This window comes from Laccaria bicolor, genomic scaffold (genome assembly GCF_000143565.1).
Source record: "Laccaria bicolor S238N-H82 LACBIscaffold_10 genomic scaffold, whole genome shotgun sequence".
Classification (NCBI taxonomy): Eukaryota; Fungi; Basidiomycota; class Agaricomycetes; order Agaricales; family Hydnangiaceae; genus Laccaria; species Laccaria bicolor.
Window position 1 is genome coordinate 279,103 of NW_001889881.1, and position 14,280 is coordinate 293,382.

The 14,280-nt window shown below is 47.5% G+C and overlaps 2 protein-coding genes across 2 annotated transcripts; both read left to right on the forward strand.

The window, feature by feature from the left end:
• Positions 1 to 8,468: 8,468 nt before the first annotated feature.
• On the forward strand, positions 8,469 to 11,292 carry LACBIDRAFT_296323 (uncharacterized protein; the record flags this gene model as incomplete). The annotated part of the gene is made up of 8 exons (XM_001880120.1): positions 8,469 to 8,804; positions 8,853 to 8,969; positions 9,025 to 9,301; positions 9,360 to 9,834; positions 9,881 to 10,113; positions 10,164 to 10,742; positions 10,792 to 11,074; positions 11,130 to 11,292. The coding sequence occupies 8 exons, from the start codon at positions 8,469 to 8,471 to the stop codon at positions 11,290 to 11,292; spliced, it is 2,463 nt and encodes an 820-aa protein (XP_001880155.1).
• Positions 11,293 to 12,655: 1,363 nt separating this feature from the next.
• LACBIDRAFT_296324 (uncharacterized protein) lies at positions 12,656 to 13,681 on the forward strand (the record flags this gene model as incomplete). Its single annotated transcript, XM_001880121.1, has 1 exon — positions 12,656 to 13,681. The coding sequence occupies one exon, from the start codon at positions 12,656 to 12,658 to the stop codon at positions 13,679 to 13,681; it is 1,026 nt and encodes a 341-aa protein (XP_001880156.1).
• Positions 13,682 to 14,280: the final 599 nt, after the last annotated feature.

Here is a 14,280-nt window from a genome sequence, read left to right on the forward strand (position 1 = left end):
ATCTTTATCATAAATTTTGTAGAAAAGTTGAATCCAGAAGATAAAAGTTTGAATGGTCAGAAATTTTTGAAGTTTTTTTTTTGAAACTAGGACCCCAGATACTCCATGACACTGGCAGGAAATTTTTTGCCTATGTGACATAGCTTAAACATTTCCAAGCAGTGTGACATGGTCAAAAGATTTTTAAGCAGTGTGACATGGCTTAAAAATTTCTTAGCAGTATGACATGGTTCAAAAATTTCTTAGCAGTGTGACATGACTCAAACATTTTTCAGCAGTGTCACACAGCTAAAAAATTTCCTACCAGTTTGAAACACTTCAAAAATTTCTTACCAGTCTGACACCCTTCAAATATTTCTGACCACTTTCACTTGACTAGGATATTTTTGAACACAATTTATCTACCCAAATATTTCTAGTCACAATATTAGAGGTCAAACATTTTCTATCAAATCCAATAATATATTTTCTTCCAAAGGCCAAAAAAAAACCAGCCAGAGGATCTATTAGCCTGGATAATTTTTCAGGATTTCCTAGCTAATAGCTTGGTCAAGGTGGGTGACTGAAGTGGGATTTACTAGGACTTTATCTCCTTCCTTGAGGTCGAGCGCCCTACGTCCTTTGTTATGCTCGCGGGCTTGGTGGTGCTGCGCATGTGCTATTGCCTGCCTAGTGCTATCCCTGTGCATCTGTAGGTGAGCGAGCCACTCTTCTGAGTTTGTTCTTGTGACTTCCTTCCCTCTGGTGTCTTTAGGAATCAAGAAGTCAACCGGCGTTCGTGGCTCAAAACCAAACATGAGGAAGTTCGGGGTCGCGCTCGTGGACGAATGTACGCTCGAGTTGTATGCCCATTCGAGCAGAGGTAGCCATAGCGCCCATGTTTCCTTGTGGTTTGCTGTAAAGGCCCGGATCATGACTTCGAGGAATCGATTAACTATTTCGGTCTGGCCGTCGTGTTGCGGGTGATGGGATGAGGATAAGGACATCTTAGTGCGTAAGTGTTTCACTACCCCTTTCCAAAAGTCTGATGTCCAACGGGGGTCGCGATCGCAGATTATACTCTCGGGTAGGCCGAAACGACATGCTATTTTCTTGACGAAGAGAGCCCCAAAGTCCTCTGCATCTAGACCGGTCGTCGTCGGTGTGAAGGTCCCATGTTTTGTGAGTCTGTCCACTGTTACATGGATAGTGTTATAGCCTTCGGACCAGGGTAAGTTCACTATAAAATCCATTGAAATTGATTGATAAGGGCGGGATGGTATCGGGTTTGGAATCAAGTATCCGTACTTGTTGAAGTTCGGGTGCTTGACCTTTTGACATACGTCGCAAGTCTACACAAATCTTACGATGTCAGTTTTCATCCTTTTCCAGTAGAACCGTCCGCTGAGCTTTTGCCATAGTTTCTCCAGACCTTGATGGGCGCCTTCGTACACTTGCTCGTGTGTTTCTTCCAACAATAATCTCCGTTTTTCTAGGGGAACGCATAATCGCGGTTGATAGTCTGCGTCCCTGAAAAAGAGGAGCCCGTCGGGGTCTCTGAAGAATCGGTGGCCAGGTGTCCAGTTCTCGACTAGTGATTTCGGATCCTTCCATATTTTAACTAGGTGTGGATCGTTTTGATATGCTTCTATCCAATCCCTCTTGATGTTTTCGTCTAAGTGGACTAGGACATTGGGAGGGGGGTTTGTAGCACCCCAATACACGTCCGATAGATCTGAACCTGCCTCGTCCGCTTCTGTTGGCTCCTTGTTTGTCCTCCCAGCTGGTACATTAATGTTACCTGTCGGAACTTTGTCTTTTTGCCTAGAGCTTCGCGTATTGACCGACGCTTCCTTAATCTCCTGTAGGCAGTCGTGAATGCTGAAGGCCATAAATGCCGCTTTGCCCATGGAAGGGTTGGAGGAAAAATCTACGTGGATAGGGTTCATCTCGAGAGCTGTGGAGTCATCCCTTGCTGGGGAATCCTGAGGAGGCGGTGCGCGATACAGCCTAGAGAGAGGATCAACGTTAGAATGTTTCCTTCCTGGCCGGTGTACGATTGAAAGATGAGGTGCATAGGCTGAAAAGACCGTCCCCCATGCCGCTAACCTGCGATTAGAATTCTCATAAGTCTTTGCCCATTGCAGCGCAGCGTGATCGGTAATCAAAGTCACTTTCTCCCCCTCGATAAATGGCTGAAATTTCACTAAGCCTTCTTTAGCTCCCAGAGCCTCACGCTCGGTTGTAGAATATCGTGTTTCAGCCGATTTGAAGGTACGTGACCAGTAGGCGATCACGCGTTCAATGTAGACTACAGTGTCTTCGAAGTTTTCAGCCCAATCTTCTGCCACCAGTCCATCCTTTAAGGATGAAGGTAGTTGTACTATTAAACTAGGCGGCTTCTTCCCGGCCTTATGGGCTTTCTCCAATTGCGAGTAAAGCCTCGTCCCTCTTAGATCCTTTATCATTATTGGCTGGATCTGCTGGAGTGCACATCCCAACGCTTCGTCCGATGCGTCAGTGTATAGCCGATAGGGTAAGCCTTCTATTGGATGTCCTAGCACTGGAGCTTCCTGCAACGCTGACTTAATTGACTCGAAGGCTGTCTCGCATTCTGCTGTCCAAGACCATTTCGCTCCCTTCCGTAAGAGCTGGAACAATGGATAACAACGATCGGAATAATAGGGAATAAAGGCTGAAAAGTAGATGGCCATGCCCAGAAATGTTTGGAGCTGGGACACTTGGATGGTTGTTGGAGATCGAGTATTGCACAGACTTTCTCAGCGTGGGTCGACAACCCTAAACGCGACACCTTATGACCGAGTAGAAGGATGGAGGAATAAAAGAGATGGCATTTTACGGGGGATAGGGTGATTCCTGAACGTTCAATGGCTTCCAATACCTTGTCTAGATGGTCGATGTGATCCTCGTATGTCTTAGAGTAGATCACAATATCGTCTATGTAAACCAAGCAAAAAATCCACAAGTAGGGGGCTAGAATACCCTGCATTACTCGTTGGAAGATGGAAGGACCGTTTCGCAAACCAAACGGCATCCTTTTAAATTGAAAAAGACCCCTATGTGTTCTGAAAGCAGTTTTTTCGACATCATCTTCGTGCATTTCTAACTGAGTAAAACCCGATAGGGCATCCAAAGAAGATAAGACTTGGGCGCCTGACAACGACGATAGAATTTCGGACTGTCTCGGAATAGGGAATTCGTCTGGTGTGGTTGCGGCGTTGAGCTTCCGGTAGTCGACGCAAAAACGAGGTTTACCGTTCTGGTAGGCGATAACCACGGGGGCACTCCAGGGGCTTTTCGAAGGCTCTATGACGTCTAGCTCGAACCACTTATCTAATTGCTCATCCATGACAGCTCTTTTCGCAGGTGACGAACCATACATCGGCACTGCAATGGGGACTTGACCATCAACGGTTCTTATGTGTACTTTGCTTGGATGGTGGCCTAGTCGACCATCAAACCCGAATGCCCGTTGGCGTCGTTTCAGCATTTCCCAAGCTCTTTCTCTTAGATGCTCTGGCAGAGAGCCTACGTCTAACCATTCCTCCATTTTTTCAGAGGGGTATGTCGTCAAGTCTGGCAACTCTGCGGTTTTCGGACCGAAGGCCTCAGGTTCTTCGGCGGGAGTCACTTTTATCGTGGGATCCTCGGGGACCTCGTCGTGTTCCGAGGGTTCTGACTTCTGCGAAGTTTCTCCTTGGGTTGTTTCCGAAGAAATCGATATGATGGCCGCAATAGCTTGTGCGGAGCGGGCGAGCTTTTCGAATTCGTCTTTAGAACTTGGCGTGTCGAAAAATTCTTGTGGGTCAACTAAGTAACCCACTATGTCTCCTTTCCTGATCATTCTCGGATGTGGAGAAGGGTTGGAGATGGGGATCCATGGATCAGATGCCGAGATCAGTACGTTAGGAACGATGAAAGCTGAATCATTGTTGGAGGCTAACAAATTTTTCTCAACTAGCCAAGTTCTGTCTTCTTCGAAGTGGCCATCGACACGTATCCTCCGACACTCATCCGGACGAAGGCGACAATCTTCCGAGGCGCGTACGGTTCTCTTTTCGATTCCAAATCTTTTCTTGTCCCTGGCTTTCTTCGCCTTATTCCTCTTGTGCAACTTCGATTTAATGAAACTAGCGACGGTGCTGGCGCTTTGTTGCATTCAACTGAAGTCGCCGGTTCGACTTACTCCCCTGGCGGGAACGGAATAGGGCGCGCCGGAGAAATTAACTACTGACTTGAAATCGATTCTGTGAGCAACGGTGAGTTCATAGTTCAGATGGTAATCCTCTCCTAACAAGATGGGGATGGTCATGTCGGGGACGACATAAGCCTCAGCTTCTGTCTCGATGATCACTCCCTCCGAGGATTCCATAAAGATGGGGATCCGAACGTAGCCCTGGATTTTAGAGTCTTTGTCGGTAAGTTGCCACAAGTCCATTTTCAATCCCTTCTGACATGCAGGGCGGTCTTTAAGGGACTCTAAGTATTCTTGTGAGATTAACGTGACGTCGGCACAAGAGTCTAATCTCAAGTCGATTTGGTCATTCCTCTGAGATCCAACCCAGCCTTGGACCGCGACTACAGAGACTCCTACGGCTGAAGACCCTGCGGGCGTAAAGCGCCTCTTTTTCAATTTAACTTTATGGTCGGTTGTGGGCGGTCCTGTTGTCGTGTTCGAAGAGTAAGCTTCCTTAGTTGGAGCCTCCTCCGTCTGCAGGTCTGACGCCAGCGAATCGAACTCGTCTGAATGAAGTGGAGGGGATCTGAAGTTCGGCTCTACCTTCTCTGAATCTTCGTTATCCTCGAATCCTAACTCGTCTATCTTTTCCAATAGATGTTTTGGAGACTTGGGTTTAATTAGGTGAGCTATGTAATCCTCGTCTTCCACTTCTTCCACAGAAGCCCGTCTGGAAGCTTTGTACGCTTCCGCAACGCTGGTCTTACTTGCCTCCTCCGCAGGGGTCTGCGAAGTGGACGATGCCTGTTCAAAACCCTGCTGAATGGGAGACTCGAGGGGTACTGGTTGATTAGTTGACTGGTCGGTTAACCTTTCGTTCAGAAGGACTGAATATGCTGACGCGTAAGCTTTATCAGCTTCGTCCTCGGGCCAGATCTCTACCGAATTGGCTGAACGCTTCGCTCTCTCCAGGTAAGTATTCCAGTCTGGACATTCCTTATCCCAGTGATTCGCGCTGCCACAGCATTTGCACGGAGAAGGGGGCATTTTCCCCATTTTCGTTGTAATGTGATCATTCTTCGAGAAAGGATATCCTCCTTTGGGAGGTAGGCGTGGTCTCTGTCGTAGAACTTGGTAAGCTTCACGTAGAATGTATTGCCCAGAACTGAGGTCCTCGACGGCAGTCGATGAAGCCGACACTACGTCGTCTGTAGAGGGTACTGGCATGAAATCGGTACTAGCACTGTATTCTACCATGTTCGCTCGCCTCTGATGAGATTGTCTTTCTTGAACGAAACCCATTTGCTTAAGCTGCGTGACGATGTTGTCGATAGAAGGGGTTTGGCCTCCCCTCGAAACGCGGTAAGCTTCTAAGAGAGCCTCCTCGTGCTCAGTAACTTGTGAATACAGTTCGCTCGAGTCCTTGATGCTACTCAAAAGCAAGATAGGACCCCAGCTCATGGGAGCTTTCCTCATGATGTAAAAGACTTTGAGAGGCCCCCCAGCGTCAACTGAGAGGAGCATTCTAGTATATATGATTCGCCTTATAATAAACTCTGAGGGCAATTCCCTCTCGTGATTCCTTTCCCTGAAGGTTTGAGCATTATAGTAATTGTTCATCTTTAGTTGCCAGCAGTGTCCAAGGAAGCCATCTTTGATGCCTTTTAAAAATCTCAGGTAGTGGGATCGCATGTAACTCTGGTGTGCTAACGGTAAAGTCACGAACCAGCGACGAACGGGCGAACTATCTTTCAAATGGAACCATAACCAATAGCCTAAAGCCTCGGGAAGCCAGCCTCCTAGGTACGCTAGCTGCTGGATTTGCCAAAAGTAATCGATCGCCGTCCAGTGGTTTCCATCCCACTCGGGCAGCTGCTCCACCTTTAGTTCCGTTTTAATCGAAGCGGGCATGTTGCCATACGGAGCTGGCGGCCAAGAATCGTTATTCTGGGGGCTTGGTCCTCCGCCTCCCCCTGGATCTCCTCCTCCGCCACCTCCGCTTCCCCCGCCGGGGTTGCTGTAGAACTGTGGCGTTCGAGGAGGGAGATTATTGCTTGGTCCTCCGCCACCTCCTGGGTTGTGAGGACCTCTGCCTGGGTCGCCTCCTCCTCCTCCCCCTGAGTGGGGAAGGCCGTTACCACCGCCTCTCTGGGGACTGTTACCACCCCCTCCGCCGTTCCCACCACCTCCATTCGGAGGGACTTGTGGAGATCCATTGTAGCCGTTTGAGGCGAAAGGGTTGACGTTCTTGAAGGAAGAACTGCTGGTCGGAGCGGTGGTGGCTGCTTGAGTGGAATCTGGAATTCGTTTGGTTATAGTGAGGGCGTTCGTCCCTTGATTCGCGCTGTACTCCCTGACATTCTCGCTTAGTTCAGTCCTAGAGGGAGTAGCCAAGCCTACAGTCACGTCCGTGGCAGAGCCGAGCCCAGGCATAGAGAAGAAGGCTGGGGAAAGACCTTCCGTCGTCGTATCAAAGAAATGAGTTCCCTTTTTGAAGGGCGTCTGAAACCCAAAGGATGGTTCCAGTCCTTCATCGAGGTTCCTGCCCTGTTCGACGCTAGTGGAGGTATTCTCCCACGGAGCACTGTCATCCCAATCGACCTTTTTCTTTCCTTGAGCGATTCGGGTCCGGGAGAACTCTGAGGTTGAAGGTTGCGAGATAGCAGCTGATGGTAAAGGGGGTGTTGGACAAATCACGTCCCAGCCTAGTCCATCCCTGAGAGCTTCTCGTGCGCCCGACAAGATCTGGTTTTGGTGGCGGGGTACGTTATCCAACATGAACCTCATTCTATCGTCGACGCTATTGATGTTGTCGATCTCGTCGTATAGTTCCGGAACTGTCGATAGTGGGGAAAGCGGAACCTCCGATTGACGATACTGTGTTTCGTATTTCATGATCGTTTGTTGAGCGGTAAGCAGCCGCCTGAGCAGGATCTTGTATGCCATTTCTAACTGGGACCGGCTTGCACAACCTTGTAAGGCCAAGGTCATTGTCTCGCTCGGATCGACCCGGAATACTTTGGTGCGTTCATCGATGAGTTGGGCCATTCGGTCCAAGAATACTTGTAGTTCTGTAACTACGCGTAGGATAGGTTGCAGTTCCGAGTCGACCAGTCATACCGCGGTATAGGGATCAGAGTCGTCTCCCCCTTTCTCGATATCTTGAGGTTTGAGGATGGGTTTCTGCAAAATCCACGAAACTTCCGCAGCCGTGGAAAGGTTGTCGCCTTGTTCTCGATTGTACTCAAGGATAAGGCTGTACATTGGCGAAAGAGAATAGCCCCTCTCCATGCCTTGACGGTTCGAACTCGAATTCAACGCTGGATTGACTGTTGGTTCGACCGCGCTCAAAGAAGTCGTTGGGACGGATTCGTTGGAGATTGGGGTGATCGTCGGTGAAGCAGATCCACTAGGGCCTGAGGGAAGTGGTTGATGAGGAGGGGGGTCTCGCATGACTGGAGTTTCCTTGCTGCCTATTGGGGCTTGCAGAGTCAAAGCCAAAGTAGGACCTTTCCTCCACGTAGTCTCGGGCGTTGGGACTTCGGGGACCGAAGTCTTGCTGCTACTGGGGCGAGTCGACGTCGGAATCGGGAGTCTAGAAGTCCCAAGCGTGCTAGGGAAGGAAAAAGCTGGTCTCCCCCCTCTGGAAACCGAGGGGGTAGTCTTGGAGCGACGGAAGTCGGACAGATTGACTGAGAGGGCGAACGAAGATTGAGTGTTTTAGGTTAATTCGATGTCGTGAGGGCGTCTTCGTCCGACGAGCGTAGGTGAATGCAATTCCGATTAGATGGATGAATGAGATGCGTATCGGTCAGATATGCGACTGGTTCCCACAGTGTCCACCTTTGTGGAACACTTCTTAGCGAAAGCGTCCTCAAAGAAGTGGGACAGTCGTAGGGAGTCTGACGAATACACGTACAGAGGTGTGGTGACCCTCAGAGAGGTCAAGTAAGGTGACTAGATGCGCGGGATCGTAGAACGTGACAGTTCACGGTACTCGTATCCCGATCTTCACGGACAGTTCCAGTGAAGATTGCTCTAGCAGCGGTCACGACCTCTTGTAATCCACGCATTCTCTGAGAGCTAGATGCAGCCGTTAGTAGGGCTAGTATCGAGCGATACAGAGTGGTTGGTGGTGAAAAGAAGATATATTCACCTCATGTAAAACATGAGGTGTAAGTACAATGCTTATGTAATGAAAAGTAATAACGCGTAAATAAATGAAACACAGAGAGGTGGAGCGAGAGTTGAATCTCGGGGAGTGGGAAGTATCATAAAGTAAGATGTAGAGATGGTGAGGCTTACTGTACTATCATGTTACACATCATTGCCAGAATCTTTGTCATCATCGTCAGATGAGTCTACAGACAGTGGTGTCAAGAAGCCTATTGGGAATACCTCAGGCAACAGGGGTGGAAGGGGTGATCCTGGAAACTTGAAGAAACCCAGAGTTGGCTCATCAAAGGTAGACGCTAAGGGACCCAAAGCGGAGGGTTCCCAAGCGACTGGTGGCGAGAATAATCCTAGGAAACGCTCTCGATTCGGTTCTATTGGGAATTCTCCAGATAAGCCAATCAATGTTGATGAGTTTCTCTCAATGTTTGAACCTGCAATACTGCACGATTATGTGTGTTTCATTTCATTTCAGTCTTGTCCATGCTAATCAGCTTTACAGGGCAAGGACGAAGAGATTTCTCTTAGTAAAGAAGAAGCTCCTCGCATTGTCTGTGACCGGTCATTCACAGTTTACAATATTGATGGCAATCCTCATGAATTCACGCCAGAATTCCATGTACGTGTCAAACTTGTTTATGAGTTTTAATAATCATTTATATTTCATCATTCAGCATGGTGTCTTCAATGACTGGTTCCAAGAGTTTATGGAACTTGTTTATGATGGTTACATTGAGGGTCGTCCTCCTCACATCGTGGATCTGCAAAACTCTTATCTGGCAAAATTGCATCATCAAGACTTTTTGACCATGTCTGCCTCAGACATCCAGAACAAAATGCGCCATAAACAGGTCGTCGTCACTGGGCTCCCCTTTGATGAAAAGATGCAGTTCGATGCCAAAGGCCTTTGCACCGTTGTTGGTTCCATGACTGCACAGATCTCCATTACTGGTTCGTTTGAACTTATATATATATATATTTGGTCTAATAATCTAAATCGTTGTTGTAGACTTCTCAGTCATCAACCCAGGGACCGACTGTGTTCCCTCTGTTGTCAGTGGCCATGTTAACGACCTTCTTGAGAATGCCTCGAGCACCAGCAAGATTTTGAATGGACTTGACCTCCCCATGTGGTCTTCCTATCGTCCTTCGAACAATTATGAAACAGATGGTGTTGCATGGAATGTTACCTGTGGGACCCACAGAATTCCGCTTCATGGACCCTTCCCAACCCAGGACTGTGAATGGGGTATTGCTGGTCTTAAGCACGTTCTCACTTTTCTCCACATTGACTGCGATGGGTTTAACACAAGATATGGCACTAAAGTTGGACGAAAACTGTGGGCCTTCTTGAGACCGCAAGATTCGAAAAAACTCTCTTCAATTGACTTCTACATGGATGAAGATGGTTTTTCTCTCTCTGGGAAGCCCAAGGATATCAAGTATGACTTTGAGGCTGTTGTTCTTCGGCCTGGTGATGAACTGTGAGTGTTGTGTTGATAATCATGGCATTGTCTCATGATATTGCAGTCATATGCTGCCCAATTCTGCACATTGGGTATATGGCATAGATGATGTGATTGCACAGGGCAGTCATTACTATTCCTCGTATCTTATGCAGGAGACTCTGCAAGGCGTTGTACATGCCTTTGTTCTCAACAAGTTTTTAACAAAGACAGAGCATATTCCCTCTCGTCACCTATTGCGGAGGATCCTGATCTTCTACCAAGTTGGCCTCATTGAGGGTGGCATCTCTGACGACGGTGAGATTCTTCCCTCATTGTTTATATCTTTGACTCATTTCCACTTGCAGATCCTGCATCAGTTCATCTACCTAACATCGAGACAATGGAGGGCGTGCTCCATATCATCTGTCTTGCAGTCCTGATTATTCTTGGCAATGTTCTGGATTTCAGGACTTACAGCACTCCAAATCAAGGGGAAGATGATGAAGCCTCTCCTACCCAAAGAACATTGATGGACACTGGTGACATCAATGCCATTCCCAACAATGAAAGAATCACGTATTGTTATGCACGTGGCATGGCTTTACACATCCTCAAGTGGCTCCATTCCTGTGCCACTTTCACTGGCCCACTGGATGGTCTTGCCGACGATCTGATATCTCTTTTTTTTGTTCAGATTTTGGCTAGTCTATCAGACTACAAAAGCCTTGCTGAAGCAAAGAGTTATGGTGGAGTCCCCCGTTGCACCTCCCATTTGCTCAGTAAACAGATTGCCAACATTCTTGAGGTGGATCCGATTCTGAAGGCTGCATGGGCATATAAAGAACGTGTTCCTTCGCGCTCTCTCGCCCTCGAGGAGAAGGAGAAGTACAACATTGAATGGCAGTGTGATTGGGAACCCACGTCGTGGAGAGCCCCATCCGTTGGTGAGTAATGTATAGTTATTGTATTTTGCAAGTGCTTATCAATATTTAGATTTTGCTCTCGCAGGGCAGACTCCTTTTGACATCAAGTTCTTTCAGGCCACTAAGCTGCGGATTAACTCTGAGAATGCCACTCAACTGTATATATATAATGGGTATAGATCTGATGGGCTTTCAGGAGGTGGTCACATGACCAGTTTCCTAAATAATCAAAAATGTGAATGCTGTGGTGCTGCATTGTGGCTTCCTGAATATAAAAAGGACTTGTATCTGCCATGCTTGCAATGGCCCTCTTACACAAGTCTATTATGCATCAAGCATGGAATATTGCAGAAGTGAGATCATTGATCTTCACACAGATTGATTCGCTTCGCGATCTGGTGCAATTAGCTGCTACTTGCAAAGCTTTTACAAAACCTGCCACTCTAGAATTATTGGAAAAGCAAACAAGCATTGTTTGTCTGAAAACATTGATCCCTCTAGATGCTCCAGCCCTTGCATCTGTTTGTATTCTCATTTTATTTTTGTTACTTGGATTACTAAAACGCTCTGACAAACCGTTTACGAAACCGTCAACTCTTCGTGGAGGTACGTCTATTTGTACTTTCGTGTTTTCGCACTTCTGCTAAACTCTGCCCAAGACCTTCCTGTGTCTCGATCTCCCTCAATGTAGACTCTTTTGGATACTACTACACGTCCCGAAGACGCTCCAACAAACAATCCATGAATCTGTCATCCCTTCGTGGAGGTATGTCAGTTTGTATTTTCATGTTTTTGTCCTTATGGTGAACTCTGCCCAAGACCTTCCTGTGGCTCAATTTCCTTCAACATAGACTCATTTGGACACTACTTCACATCTTGAAAACGCTCCAACAAACTGCTTATGAATCCGTTGACCCTTTGTGGAGGTATGTCTGTTTGTAATTTCGTGTCTTTTGAACTTATGCTAAACTCTGCCAAGACCTCCCTGTGGCTTGATTCCCTTCAGTGTAGACTTGTTTTGATACTACTACATGTGTGCAAGTAGTAGATGTGTGCAAGTAGTAGAATAGCAGTGGGTACCCTTCACACCTTTAACACCAGTCTGTTCAATGGTGGCACCCCTGCAACACAGTTGATGGTAATTGAATCCATGTGCTTGGATCTTGGCGCTTAGCATGCTTGCAATGAAGAGGAAATGGTGGGATTGGAGAACCCAGTGAATTACTCCACAAGATGAACATGGTCGAAGTGTTTGGACTGGCCAAGACGACAACAGGTGCATAGAGATGGCATGGTGAAGCTGGCATATTGCTCAATGAGACAATTGTGGTAGATATGTGGCACTTGAATCATTTGGATTGGCCAAGACAATGATGAGCGTGTAAAGGAGACAGATATGCAGTAGATATGTTGCACAAATCGTTTGGACTGGCCAAGATGAAGAGCGCTCAGCAAAACACCAGAGTGCACCACAAAGAGAGGGTGCTGTGGCAAAGAGAAGGTGGCATGGGAAGTTGAACTTGAAGAGCTAGATTTGATGACACACGAACATTTCCCGATCATTTGATGGGGGGAAGTTTCGTGCGTCATCGGAATCTATGATGAATACTACCGAAGTTGCACAGCCTCAGTACAAATGTTCAAGATTCTATGATGCACGAACATTTCCTGATCATTTGATGGGGGGAAGTTTCATGTGTCATCAGAATCTGTGATGCCAAGAGGACAAGAGATGAGAGATGAGATCTAAATAAAGGACTGGAAAAATTTAGTGAAAAATGGAGCATAGTACTTATTGTCACTTTCAAGGTAGGGACTCTCTGTAAGGTCCAGTATTTTATATATATGGAAATATACAATTTGTCCAATAAAAAATAGCAATAATATATATATATAATGGGTATAGATCTGATGGGCTTTCAGGAGGTGGTCACATGACCAGTTTCCTAAATAATCAAAAATGTGAATGCTGTGGTGCTGCATTGTGGCTTCCTGAATATAAAAAGGACTTGTATCTGCCATGCTTGCAATGGCCCTCTTACACAAGTGGTTTTTGGCTTGGTAAAATTCCTGATGAGCTTGCCTGCTTAACTTACGTTGAACAGCTGCTCATATCATGTGTTCGCCACAATCGCTGTATAATCAAAGTAGCCTCTGGACGGTACAAGATGCATGCAAATGCAATAACTTTCCAAAATCCTGTTGCAAAGATTTATGACACTCTTCCTCCTCCTCTTGAAGAACTTGATGAAGTCTTGGCTGTTATGTTTACTGGACCTTGTCAACCTACCAAAAAAGACCTTCAACGTACACCATTGCTGGTCCGTCAAAAGCAGATTTCAAAAGCACTTGAGTGGTTAAAATTGAACCATTCTGACTACTTTGACATCGGAATATCACAGGAGAATTTGAGCCAGTACCCTTTGAGTGATGCACCAGTTGTAATTGACTATCGTCAATCAATAATAAATAGGGAGCGAGAGGCTACAAGTGTTCATGATAATGAAGAAGAGATAGGTACCGAAGAGGGTCCTTGTACTTTTGTAGTTCAAGGGCTGACTGGAGAAGAGTATTCTACCATGTCTTTGGAGGCAATAAAGGCTCGAGCACTGAAGCATTTGACATCTAACAAAAAAATCATGTTTGCAGGCCATTCGAGGTCTTATCAGTGCCCCCCTAATTCCTGCAGGAATCTGGTCATTCCTGCGGATTCCGGTGGATTCCGGAGGAATGAAATTTGGCAGGGAGGCCTGCTATTTTTGTCATTCCGGTGCCTTACCATTCCGGCGGAATTTGGGCATTCCGGAATTGACACCGGAATGTTCCGCAGGACTGACAGGAATGGAATGGAACGGAATCCGGTCCTTTGTTTGTTTATTTTACTTCTGTTACCAAACAACGGCAACGTTACCAAACAAATGCAATACCCTTTCCTTTCCACCCACCACCAACCACATTGACAACAGCGACAACAACGACAACGCCACACGACCAACAACGGCCACGACCACCCCAGCAACAAACGGCGACGACCACGGCCAGCGACGTGGCAACGAAACGGACAACGACAACGACAACGACGTGGCGCCAGCACCATCCACGAGCGCCGACCACCATCCACGAGCACCTCCATCAACCAACGGCGACCAGCGCCCACCACTATCCACGAGCGCCCACCACGCGAACGCCGCAATGCCACGTCACCAACCAAACGAGGCCCCACGGCACCAACGATGGCTCCAACCACGACCACCACACCAGCCAGCCACGAACAACACACCACGCACCCACCAGCACCCTCAAACAACGCCGACCAGCGCCCACTGCCACCCAGGAGTGCCCACCACCACCACGATCAACAAACGGCGAGCAGCACCCCACCAATGACCACGACAACGACAACGACAACGTCCACGTCCAAACGACGACACGCGACGACGACAACGCAACGATGACAAAACAACGACGACAACGCGACAACGACAAAACGACGACGACAACGATGGACGATGAGGCCCAGCACCACCCCCTCCCCCTTTATCAGTCCCCACCACTCTCT